General features: G+C 46.4%; 2 protein-coding genes across 2 annotated transcripts in view; one reads left to right on the top strand and one right to left on the bottom strand.

Annotated features, from left to right (window-relative positions):
- Window positions 1-5,571, top strand: part of CDHR1 (cadherin related family member 1) — a 29,608-nt gene extending 24,037 nt beyond the window's left edge. The window contains exon 17 of the mRNA XM_015866067.2: window positions 2,363-5,571. Coding sequence (XP_015721553.1) covers window positions 2,363-2,914 — 552 coding nt within the window. The 3' untranslated portion in view covers window positions 2,915-5,571. The remainder of the gene's footprint in view (window positions 1-2,362) is intronic.
- Window positions 5,572-5,950: 379 nt separating this feature from the next.
- LRIT2 (leucine rich repeat, Ig-like and transmembrane domains 2) lies at window positions 5,951-10,575 on the bottom strand. Its single transcript, XM_015866015.2, has 2 exons — window positions 9,632-10,575; window positions 5,951-7,701 (listed from the first exon to the last, which is right to left on the bottom strand). The coding sequence occupies exons 1-2, from the start codon at window positions 10,428-10,430 to the stop codon at window positions 6,884-6,886; spliced, it is 1,617 nt and encodes a 538-aa protein (XP_015721501.1). The 5' UTR covers window positions 10,431-10,575; the 3' UTR covers window positions 5,951-6,883.
- Between the last annotated feature and the right edge of the window lie 2,132 nt (window positions 10,576-12,707).

Raw genomic sequence — 12,707 nt, 5'->3', positions numbered from 1 at the left:
TCCAGAGGTCTTTTACTTTAATGGAGGCTCATTTTACAGAAATTGGTGTAGAATAGCATCTGTTAACCTCCTGTCCTTTTCAACATATTAAGAAGCATGTGCTGAAAAAGCTATGCTTTTTTCACCCTTATATCATACCAAGATATATTCCTGCTGCCCAAGATTTTCACTGGTAGCAACTGATCCTGAAGCTCGGCCTGATGGGGGATCCTCTTGCCTCCTTCTTGCAGTCCTGCAAGGATATGGGGGTGTTTATTTACAGCACTCTGAGGACTGAAGCTTAAATCCACATTTAGACAGCTTAATCTGTGAAACCTTTGGTTCTTAATAGCTTTGGCCACTGGTTTAGACATCTATACATAGCTTAGTTTTAGATGTCCCTGATTGAAAGTTTAAACAAATATTGTCTTTGAATTAATATGCATATTTCCTCCTCTACCATACTCTGTGACCATGTCTGTAACAAGGCTAGGTTTAATCTGAGGAAGAACTCAAGAGATGATGAAAAGGTGGGAGTGGATTCCTCAGAACCAGCTGGTTGGTTTTACATACCCACTTGCTCAAGTTGACATAATCTGACTGGGGCTCTTAACAGCTTTGCATGCTTACTTAACCTTCTAAATATAGCCAATGAGCCATAGCTGCTCTCATGGCAGAAAGCTCAACCACGTGCTCCTCCGGTTGGGTCCTGCTTCTGGATGTACTGCCCACTCATTCTGCTCACAGCAACCCACGCGCTATGAAGGCCTTTTGAGATACTGCCAGGTGTGTGCATGCTGTGATGTCTGCCTGCTGCAAACTGTCATGGCAGAAGAGTGAAAACCAAAGTAGATAAGTCACAAGATCAGTAACAAAAAGAGGCATGGACATCCTGTTTGGTTCATTCAGGTTTAAAATTGTAATCTTGTCCCAGGAGCAGAATTCTGGTTTCTCAGAACTGATATACACCTAATTCCAGACTTCTGTCTTGGTTCTGTAGCTGTCCAGTTGTTTCCAACTCTTCTCTGGGCCGGTTCTCATTATAGCCATCTGATGGAATTTATGTACATAATATCCATGTAATACAGCATGGTAAAGGTCTGACAGTCACAGGCTGCTCTGCTTTTGTTTTCTAGCTAAGCCCTGTTGATGATTACATAATGGAAAAACTCTCTGCACAGCAAAACTATGAAAATTTATCCTTTCCTTTAAAGTAAGATGGTCCATGACTTTCAACAGCGTTTCTTTGCCCATTTCTAGTTAGCAATCAGAAACATTTAGGATAGGGGAACAGTGGTCTCAGAGGCAGTTAGTGAAAATACAGAAGTGAGGTGAAGACACTTAACTTTCTTAATATTCACTGCTCCATACGCATTTTACCCTACTTCCCTAGTTGCATTTATAATAGGTGCTCTCCTCTTCCAAGTATAACTGTGTATGGGTTGACCGTTTCTCTTATTTTTGACATTTCCAGATCAAGTCCAGGGTAAAAACCTATATTTTAGGCCTCAAGAAGCGTCCATGGACGATATTTGGAATTTGCATGAGTGGCGTCCTTTCCACCATTTCTGTAACAATGGTGATCTCCACCATCATGTACTGGAAAAGTGTGAAAAGATCCAAGCTCCACCCGCAGGGCAAAATCCGCAAAATTATACGGGGACCGCCAAGACGCACACTGTGCTAAGCTGCAAAGTGAACTGGTCATTCATTTGTCCTTAATATGCCATATGTAGCTTATGTTTTTGCTTCTTTTAAAAACAAAGCTCTTTAGTACTATTCATGTCCCCTACCTCGAAGAGTTTTGTTATGTCTGTAAAAGAGTACTTGAAAACAGAATGCAGCACCTATCTGCAAATCACTCATCTATACACTGTAATTTTATAAAGCAAAGTTTTCTCATAATCTTTGTAATGCCATATTCAGTAAGAGTCCTGCAAAGCACATCACCTTATCACCCATGGCTGCTCTTGAAAGATCATTTTCTAATCATAAACCTGTATCTGGTTTGATGCTGTTATTCCTAGGAAATTAATTCTGCAATGCAGAGCAACAATGCTGCTGCAGTTCCCAGAGCTAATTATTTTCTTGTTCACTTCTTGCAAGTTAAGCAAATGCGAGGTTATACACAGGAGCCCACTCTTATCTGGCAGTACTACTCCTGTATGTGCTCGTGTTAAGTGGCCATCCATCTAACAGTACTGCCATGCTTGCCCAGGCTCTGCATTGCCCAAAGCTGGAATGGCTCGTTGACTCTTCCTTTTCGTTAGAGACAACTTCCAGTAGTGATCCCTGCTCAAAACATATTTTGGACAAATGAAATTACTAGGTCACTGTCTGTCCCACAGAGTAAGTCATGTGTTTTCTTTGTACTCTTTTACAGACTCTTCACAAAGGGCCTATGGCCGCCTTTTTGATGCAAACTAAAGATAACCCCATGAAAGCCTTAGGAGTGCTAGCTGGTGTCATGGGCATAATGGTGCTGATAACTATCATGATCTCTACTGCCATGTTCTGGCGCAATAAGCGGTCCAACAAAATCATGCCGGTAAGAAGGATCATAAAAAAGAGACAGACCCCGCAGTCCCGCACAGTGAGGATGGAGTGGCTGAAGTTCAAGAGGCCCAGTAATGCCGCGGAGAAGTTTGTCGTTGAGGACGATGCAAAGAGCTTGCAGAATGAGAACAGCAACAACAACGTCCAGGCAGCTCCAGTGCCCCCAGCCGCTCCCTTGCCTCCACCGCCCCCCGCCCTGGCCACCAGTGGGAACACCGCAGTGTGGCGGGTGCCAACTGTGTCCGGCTCCCTCACTCCCAAGTTCATCAACAAGCAGCTGAAGAAGAGAGGTCATAGCAGCGCCCACAATGCCCTGGTGTCAGAGCTCAAAATGAAGTTTGAGAAGAGAAATGCAGCTATGGGGGAGCCACACATCTAGGCCACATCTAGGTGCACTTGGCAGCCCCAGAGACTGCAGGTTGCGGCTGCACATGGGTATGTTACGTGCCATGGTCTTCGCCATGTCTGTCAATACCCATGAACTGAGAGCAGCTTCTTGCTGTGATAGCTGCCCCTCACCTTCCAGAAGCATTGTGTGCTGTGGAGTCACCTCACCTGTATCAAATGTTGTGGTCTGTGCCCATTTAGGACTGCGGTTCCTTCATCCCATGTCCCAGTGCTGGTTCCACCCTGCAGCTGTCTAACCAGGGTGCTCTGTATGCCCTCGCGCCAACCAGAGCCTCCCAAAGTGAGCAGGGCTTTGGGCTGCCTGTGTTACAGAGGCCCTTAGCCAGCACCCTGGTTTTCAAGCCAGGTGCTCTGCAGTTACCACTTCTGATCAGGTCTGGCAGGTGGAGCTGAAGCATCCAAAAATCCATCACTTCAAACCCCATAACCAGTTAAGAAGGCATTGTTCTGGTTGTGGCACCAGGGGTGGAGTGTAGGTCAGCAGCTCACAGAATGCTGAGATCAAGTTGTGTGTAGGTGATACCAGTCCTCAGGCATGATGTGCAGCAGCTGGTGGAATGATGTGCTGATGGCCACAGCATCCTTCGTCCTGCAGATAAGCGTGCAAGCTTGAAAAATTCTTTGTTTTCCTGCAGCTTATGCTGGAATTTGATAGAGCACATTGGTATGATGCTTCTGCCCTGAGCTTGCCAGCTAACCTGAGGATGAGAGGACAGCTGGGGCAGGATGCAAGCACAGGAATTCAGTAGCAGTGCTCGCCTGATACTGCCTCCTTCTGATACCACATCCCCTAATGAGAGGCAAGCCATCAGGAGAAAGATGTGATTAAAGCAGTGGGGAAGATAAAGTAAAGCCAAGACAAAAATGATATGTGAACAATTGAAACAAAGTGCTGGAAAGTCATCTATGTTGGTCAGGGATGTGTCTGGAAAGATTATTTGGTTCTGTCCAATTCCAGCAGGGGGACTGGAGAACAGATTTTGTCATCTCTACCAGCTTACTCCAGGGACTGGAGAGTGCAAAAGGAGGTTCCTTCAAATATTCTGGTTTGTACTAGCAGCATTTTGCCTGAATTATGCAACAGCTAACTGGAAACACGTTTTTTTCCTGCTATGTGGGACTAAAAAGGCACTGGAGATGGAGCAGATTTTTACTGGGTCTACCCTAGTTTCTATGTCACGCTTGTCTCTGAGTAGGTGTTTTAAGCTGGACCTGGGGAGAAGGCAGCGTGCATTGGTCCTACTGGGGAGAAGCACGCTGTGCCCACACTGCTGCCCTTAGGTTGGCTGTCATGGATGGACACCATGAACACTGAGATGGGGAGCAAACCCTAAGTGACAGAAATCTGTCTTAATCCAAAGGGGCTGTGGGGCTTCTCATAAAACTGCTTTGAGTCAGTCCTTTTGGCTGGACCAGCAGCCCAGCCCCTCTGGTGCTCCTCTTCCCTCACTCCATTAGCTGATTTATTCCTTTCATTTGCACCAGGACTCCATCACCTCAGGAGCAAGCGTGCTGAACAAGAAATTACCCATGTGCAAGAAACAAGTCCATGTTTTTTAGGTTCTATTCACTCCAGTTCACCATACCATGTGCTTGCCACCAGTGGGATGATCCAGGAGCAGCAGAGAGGAACCACGGTGCCAAGTGCTGCTCTGCCAGCAGGCCCAGGCTTAAGGGGAGAGTGCAGGGCTCCAGGTTGTCCCTCTGCATCAGGCTCTAGCAGAATTGGGAGCACAACGCAGTGGATGGAGCTCCCTGATTGTGCTGGGGAAGCACAGAGGTTTAGGCCCAATGTAGATCAGGGACTGAAAACTTCAGAGTAGAGGGGAACAACAGTCTGCCTGGTTTTGTGGGGAACACAAAATAATATACATTCACTCACTAACTCACTTCTCTGAAACAGGCCACAGGTTTAGGACTGCACAAGGAGCTGTGTGAGGAGCCATGTGGCTGTAAATCTCTTTATGGAGTCCTCTAAGGACAGTTTAATCTGAGTGTGATGGCTGGAGCCAGACAAAACCACAGAGCCTCAATGGAGTGATGGATGCTCAGCAGGGAGGAGCAGCATCATAGCAGCCCTTGTTGGTACCACACCACCCTTCCCACTGTGCCCTTCATCACTCCAGTGTTTTCCAGCTTCCCCTCAGGGCCTGCTGCTTATGCCTCCTCTTGGCTTCAGGCCCTTGCATAACACACCACGTCTTCATCCCCCAGCCACAGCCATTTGAGACAGAGGAGACACAGCCCCATCAGTGCTGCTCAGCCCTGGTCCCATAGCCACAGCTCCACATGTGCTCCTTTCCCTGGCTTATGTCTCCTCTTGGCTCTGCAGTGCTTCACAGGGGAACCAAAACCTTGTGATGTATCCCATGTTCCGCTCTTTTCCCAGTGTTGTGTTGAAGCCAGTATTCAATGTTCATTCTCCACAAGGAAAGCCTATAAAGACCATCCAATTAAGTGAGTTATAATTAAGTGGAATTTAGCGGGAATTATAGTCTTATAGTCTTAGAGATTATATTTAAGAAGGAATAAAGATGTTTTATTATGATGTGAGACTTTTCTGGTTATTCTGTATTACAACTCCGGATAATTTTGTAATAAATAACAAAAAAATATATACATAGAAAACTTCTCATAGTGTGTTTCTTCTTATGGTGTGTTTCCACTAACAGAGATGCCTTTTTGTTTGCATGTTGCATGACCAGGATGGCTTCCCAGGCTGGCCCTTTGGCCACTGCTGGGCAGCTTCTGTGGGACAGCAGTGCCCCTCCTTTGGGGCACATTGGTAAAGGGGCCTGGAACCACTGCTGAGCCAGCATTGCCCTTCCCAGAATAGCTAGGTCAGGAGGCCCAGACCTGCCCCCTGCTGCTCAGCACTCTGGATTCTTTGATATTTGTAATACAAAAGAGCAGAAAGGAAACAGAGAACACTGCACGTTCTGAAAACCAGTCATGTTTATTACATTAACACTAAGACAAGACTGAGAAGCTCTTTCTAGTATAACAACAAAAGTCAGCATTGACACAGCACATCCGTGTATAGGATCCGTGAAGGTAGAGGTGCTGCAGAGGGAAATGGGGCCTGAATTTGGACAGCACAGAACATACACAGAGGAAGCTTAGCTTAATTCACACCACACGTGTAACAAATAGCATTAGATATGCAGGGTTTTGTTATGTAAAAGAATGGTTATGCAGGAAACTAAACTGCTCATCTACTACTCATGTTTTAGACACAAGTAAATGTTCCTGCCCTCCACATTACATACAACATTCCCACCAGAAAACAAGTAAAAGCCTGCACTGCTGCCACATTATGCTGGTTCTTATGAGTAAGAAAATAAACAAAGGTAAACTCAAAACACACAAAAAAGCACCCCCCAAACCACACCAGCACCTTCTTACTTTTCCACTTGGCAGCCATCAGAAGTCCACACCAGGACCTGGGTGGGAAAAGTAAGGAAACAATAACAAAAATACTTAAAAGAAAGAAACAAAAAAAAAAAGATGTTTATTTGGAGAAGAGCAGGCAGCTCTGGCCTGTCACTGCACGCGCTTCTACTGAGCTGTTGGGTCTGTGATTTGCTTAACGTTTTTTTCTTTGCATGACAGATTAAAGCAGTCACACTGTGGCTTTAAAACATTTCTGAAGAAGTGACTGCAAAATACTTTTTGCTATGTAGTTTGTTGGGTTGATAGAGTGCATTTCAATGTGTGTGTGTGCCAATGCATGTAGCTCCGTAGCAGTGCTGGGCAGCCTGGGGTGCATGCCCCATAGTCCTGGGACATTGAGCCCAATGGAGATCCTGGCTGTATGCTCCATCTTGCCCCACATCTGTGCCATCTGTGGATTTTCACTGCTCCTTCTCAAGAAAGCCAGCAGGATGGAGACCATTCACCAGACCATGCAGCCACAGGGATGGTTGGGGCGGGGGCTGTGCTAATAGAGGTCAGCGCTGTTCCGGTGGGGAAGCCGGGTCTTGCCAGGGCGCTCGGGCTCCTCTCGTGCTGGGGGCCGCCGGGCACCACGACCAACATCAGGACGGCAGAGTCCATCCTGACTGCCACCAGGCAGGCTGTCCAGTGTGCTCTCCTTGCTGCCAGCACCCGGTGGCTTGTCTGCACGGCGGCGGCGGGGCCAGGCAGCGGGGCAGCGGGCCAGGCAGCCAGGACGGGCCTCGGCAGTGCAGGCGTACATGCCGGCAGGCACAGCCAACACCATGGCGCAGACGATGACAACAATGTGGATGAGCTTCTCGCGCTGCTCCATCTGGCTGACGTCACTGCCTGTTACAAAGACGACACACTGGCCCTTGCGGGGTGCTTGGTTGCGGACAGCCACGCAGACTTCATACTTGGTGGCGGGCAGCAGGTCGGTCACAGAATAAGTGTTGACACCTGGGCCAATATAGATGGCGTCCTTCTGTGCAGTGTCGTAGCGGCCCACCAGCAGCGTGTACCAGATCTCCCCTGGCTCTGCCACTGCCGCCGCTGCAAACCACTCCAGAGTGATGCCATAGACTGTTTGCTTGGCAATACGCACCTCCACATGGGAGCCTGGCTCAACAGGGGCGGCAGCGGCCCAGCCTGGCTGTGTGGCAAAGGCTGGTGGGGTACCCACGTGGAGCATGATAGCCACTGAGGCGTTGCCCAAGAAGTTGGCGGCTGTGCAGGTGTAGTTGCCTGCATCTGCAGGTCGTACGGCTGGGATCACCAGGTCAGAGCGGACAGTCTCCTCACTGATGGGCTGAGTGGAAACTGTGGGGCAGAAGGAAGCCATGTCAGTGGCTTGAGTAGCCACACTGTGGCTCTGAGACCACCTAGAACAGGGTGGAGGTTAGGGGGCCTAGTAACTCCTGCCCTAGCAGCCAAAAGAGCCAACCCAGTCTTAGGCCATCTGTTACAGCTGGCAGAAAGAAGTGACTGGCACACCGCACTCAGCATTGGTGCAGCCTCACCTCAAGTACTGCTTGCAGCTTGGGGCACTACAGTAGGAAAGATATAATAGTATTATGTTGTGTCCAAAGTAAGGCAACAAAGACAATGAAAGCCTGAAGTGCATGACTACTGTGGAGAGGCTGAGGTCCCTTTGCTCTCTCAGTGTAAAGAAGGGGAGCGTAAGGGGTACCCTCACTGGCCTCACAAGGGGAGCAGAGAGGCATATACTGACCTCAGCTCTTTGGTAACAACACGAAGAGAGGTAAGGGCTTACAGCTGCATCAGGGAAGGGTAAGATGGTAGAAAAAGGTTCTCCACTGAGAGGCTGGTCAAGCACTGGAACAGACTCTCGAGGCAGTGGTCTCAGCATCAAACCTTCTGGAGCTACACAACTGTTGGGACAACACTCTAAGTTAAGTGGTTTAACTCTTAGCCTGCCCCATGTGGAATGACAAGATGGGCTCAGTGATCTTCATGAGTGCTTTTCAGCTCCGGATATTCAGTAATCTAACCTGAGAGGGACACTTCACTGAGCAGAACCTTAATGCCACATGGCTCTCAAGCGCTTGAGGCAGGGCACTGGAGCTGGCCTAGCCCACCAATGCACCATCTGCCCTCCATGTGTCCAGGCTGCAAGACAGCAGGGAAGGCTCTTTAGTTCAAACACATGCTACATCTTCCACTAGACTGGAAAATGAAAAATTCCATTTTGGGGCTCTGGCCTAAAAAAAGGAGGCACGTGAGGCCAAGGAAGGGTTTAGGTGGATGCAAAATGCAACTTCAGTAACTCTATGAGCTAACCCATCATCTACCCACACATGGGCATGTTGGTAAGGAAAACCTGTGTGTAATTAATCCAGCATGTCACAGAAAGATGCACAAGTGCTGCTAAAATACTGAACTAAATCAAACATCAGACCAAGATTAAGGGCAAATGCTGCCTTAGATAGCAGGATCGTTAGGGCTACACGTAACCTGCACAGTGGCTGTGTGTCTTTTTAGCTCTGAATGTATGAAAATAGCAACTTGCCCTGTTGAAGACTAGTACCAAAAATAGATGTGAGGGAGGACTTATGTGAGGCCAGCTGGACATAGAGGAAGAGAAAAGGTCTCCTAGTACGAAGTCCTCAGCAAAGCAGACAAATTAGTGGGGTTTATACAGAATGGCTGCATTCATTTTGGTTATAGAGTGTGAGTGGACACTGTCTAGTAATGTGGCTTCAAGGGTTTGTGGACTGCATGGATATTTCCTGAGAAAACGTAAGGGAATAGTCTACAAGTGTGTACGTGTTTGCATGTGTGCTCCTAAATACATATATAAATTTATTCTCTACACATATATCTCTCTGTATATAATTATGTGCATATAGAGGCTATATATATATATAGACATCTCTAGTCACACACACCTATGTATTTACATAATTGTATATGATGTAGTATATATAATAAATTCATGTCTACATAACTGCATATTTAATACGTATGCCGGGCTGAGGTATTCTTTATAGTTCTTATATCATTTGCCATGATGGAAAGGCTACTAAAAAAAAATCCACTCATCATAAAATAATTGTGGAACTTGTTCCTTTCCTCTTTGACCAATTTCTTACGTGAAGTGTAATAATTAAGCTTGTGCGAATGCTTTTGCAACCACAATGACAGTGAGGCACCAAAGAGGCAGAGAACTGGTGTGGTGACTAGATGGACTGAAGAACTATGTCAGCAGAGTAGCAAAATGTAAATAAACTCACAAACAAAAAAGTTTTGCTTTGCTTACCATTAAATGCCCTTAGAAGTTTGAGTGCATAGGTCCACCAGACAGCCGGGGCAGGGCTGGCTTGCACAAAGCAGCTCAGGGTGATGTTCAGCCCCACTGGGACTGTCAGGTTGGTGTCAAGGGCTGAAGTCTGCGGCTTCATGCAGCTGTTGAGCTCCACTTCATGAAAAAACTTCCCTGCCCTGAATTTCGGGCTTGAGCAAGTTAAATAAGAATTCATCAGAATAATAGGAGGGCCAACTGACTTGATAAACTGGACAAATCCCCTCAGGCGGCAGTCACAAATCCACGGGTTGTCATGGAGGGCCAGAACAACATTGGAAATAGCTTCTCCCTGCCCTGCCGCCCTCTGGCTTCTCTGGTAGATAGGCCAGCTGTAGAAGACATCCCTGGATATGACAGTAAGCTGATTTGAGGATAGATCTAAATAGGTCAGGTTGGACAGATAGCGGAGCGCATGTTCTGGAAGGACATCCAGCCGGTTGTGCTTCAGGTCCAGAATTTTCAGAGCTGGGGTGTCTTGAAATGCTGTCCATGGCACTGAACTTAATTTGTTCCCTTGCAAACGCAGCTCCTTCAGAGCAGGCAGGTACTCCAGGCTCTTCATGTGCATCACCGTGATGTTGTTGAAATTGAGCCAGAGATACTCCAAGGCACTAATGTTCGCAAATGACCCGCGAGGCAATTCTGTTAGGTGTGAGTTTTCTATTCTAATTTTTCTAATGTCTTGAGGGATGCTGTCGGGAATCTTCCTCAGCAATGCAGACATGCAGAGTAAACTCCTGAGGAGGAAACGAGAAAATTCTCTAGGTCACATACCGCTTTCATGGCTAAGAAATCAGTTCCCTACATAGGTCTGCAAGCTTGCAAAGAATTATCAAGTGTTGCTTTCATGGCAACGTGGCAGTGCAGCCATCCTTCAGTTCAGTTTTACACCCATCTTTCCCACTAAGAATACCATTAAAATAATTTTTAAAAAGCATTAAGAAAATGTTACATATGCAACTACATATCTCAAGGAAAAAAGAGATCTCATAATTATATCTTCAAGATGGTTATGTACAGTATTAGTTGTAGCAGAGGTATACCATGAGACCACTTGGTTTTGGTCCTCATCGCAACAACAAATATGTATAGGAATACATATAGAGAAGTCTCTGAGCTGCTTCACTGTTGCTACAGCTAAGACAATTAGCTCTCTTACCTTCCAAAGCTGTCCTGAGAACAAGAGCATCCTGTGACACAAGATGAAAAAGAAGGGTTTATCTTGTGGAAGGCCACAAGAAGAAGAAAAATGTGATGAATAGTAGGGTCCATATTCTCCTTTAAGACAGCACTGTGCAGGGTGTTCACCAAACATGCCAACAGCCTCCAAGAAGCAAATCCTATTATCTGTAATCTTCCTTGACGCAGAAATAAATCCTGCTGGGGACCCAAGCCTAAAGAAGACATGTAGTATGGTTCACAGCCTATGTCGAAGGGCTAAAAATCACCCCTGGGTTCACTCCTGGCCAGTTCTTATTTAGCCACAGGGATAACAGATTTACTTCGATGGTAATATAAAGGTCAACCGGTTCCTGAAGCCAAAAACTCTTCTGATACCAAGTAGTTAACCAGGTCTATTTACATTTTTGTTTGTTTGCTTGGTTGGTTGTTTTTAAACATGGAAGCACCCCGAGAAAAGTCTGGTTTTAACATTCATCTACATTGCACAAAATACAAAATTACAGAGCTATTGCAGTATGGTAAGTTCTCAGGCTCCCATGTAAGACATGAGTGCCAACTGCTCTTTGGTCCCCTTGGAAAACTCAGTCTTAATAATTTAATGAGAAGATATAAATCCAAAGCCAGCCAGTTTTCAGCTCTGACTTCCAAGCATCACTGTGTTCTCTTGGGGCCATCTAGCGTGCGTAGGCTTCATTACAGCCCACTGGACGCAGCAGCCGTCAGAAAAGGGCTTAACCTCAGTACCAATACATGTGAAGCTGGGTCACAAATCAAGATTAGCCTGAACCTACTTAACCTCCAACCTGCGGACCAGGATAGAAAAATATTTATAGCACAAAAGCTTAGAATGATACATGTCTTTTGGGGCACGTGCGCCAGTGTAGCTGCTGTAAGCCTCTGCAAGACACAGGGCTGATTCTGTAGATTTTAATTCAGCAGACACTTTGATTTCAAGGCTAATCAGAAGAACAAACTGGTGGAGGACATTGAGGACTGCTGCTGGGTTTTGTGACTGCTTCCAGCTCACAAGGGGCAGGCTGCAATTAATTGGCCCATTGGGCAGCCATTGCTGCCTATGCCTAGCAGCTAACCACATCCATACGGGCATAAGTTTAGCAAAAATGCTCATTACTTACCGTGATGTTGTACTTGATGACATTTCATCAAGTTCCCTGCATTCTAGTATGTCATTAACAAGTCATGACATGAAAGAGAAAGGTTGCTGGTCTGTAGTGAAGCAGGGCCAGCAGCTAATAGACTCCACCTGACTGGTGGCTGCAGGAAGGTCACTGAGGGGTTCTTATAGTGTGCAATCAGCACAGACCCTGTAAGCCAACATAGGTTCTCTTTATCCCCTATTAGTAAGACTTAAGTGACAAAGTGGTCACCAGTCAGTGGGGCTTGCTGGCTGAACCAGGAGGCCTGAAGGTAGCAGTGATGAGAAGTTGTATCACACGGTGGTCTCAGCCGTGGGAGCAGAAGCCTCAAGACTCCACGGTCTTACTTGGTGCTATTTACTGTCATGTGACATCACGACTGAAGCCAAAATGCAGAACAAGCTGTCTAAAAACCAAGCTGTAAAAATAAATTTCAATAGAGACATCGTATGCTAATCCATGGGAAGTAGAATTTAAGAGATCACACTCACTGCCAAAGCAAATGCTGAAGGGAAGCCCCTTGCATGCCTCCAGCAAGTGTAGGGGATCCAAACTCTTGTCTTGAAGAAGGAAGGTTTTTTACCTTCCTTCTAATGTACTTCAACTACTTGTAGTATTCCTTCTTAATCACTTTCATCATATTATTTCCGTTATATTCTGCT

The sequence above is a fragment of the Coturnix japonica genome, chromosome 6 (assembly GCF_001577835.2).
Source record: "Coturnix japonica isolate 7356 chromosome 6, Coturnix japonica 2.1, whole genome shotgun sequence".
Classification (NCBI taxonomy): domain Eukaryota; kingdom Metazoa; phylum Chordata; class Aves; order Galliformes; family Phasianidae; genus Coturnix; species Coturnix japonica.
Note: the sequence above shows the minus strand (reverse complement) of the source record. Positions and strands in the feature narration are given on the sequence as shown.

Coding starts and splice junctions, on each gene's coding strand:
- LRIT2 (XM_015866015.2), bottom strand. CDS start 10,430: ATGTCTGCATTGCTGAGGAAGATTCCCGACAGCATCCCTCAAGACATT. Junction 7,702..9,631: donor CAAAACTTTTTTGTTTGTGA/GTTTATTTACAT, acceptor TCTGCCCCACAG/TTTCCACTCAGCCCATCAGT.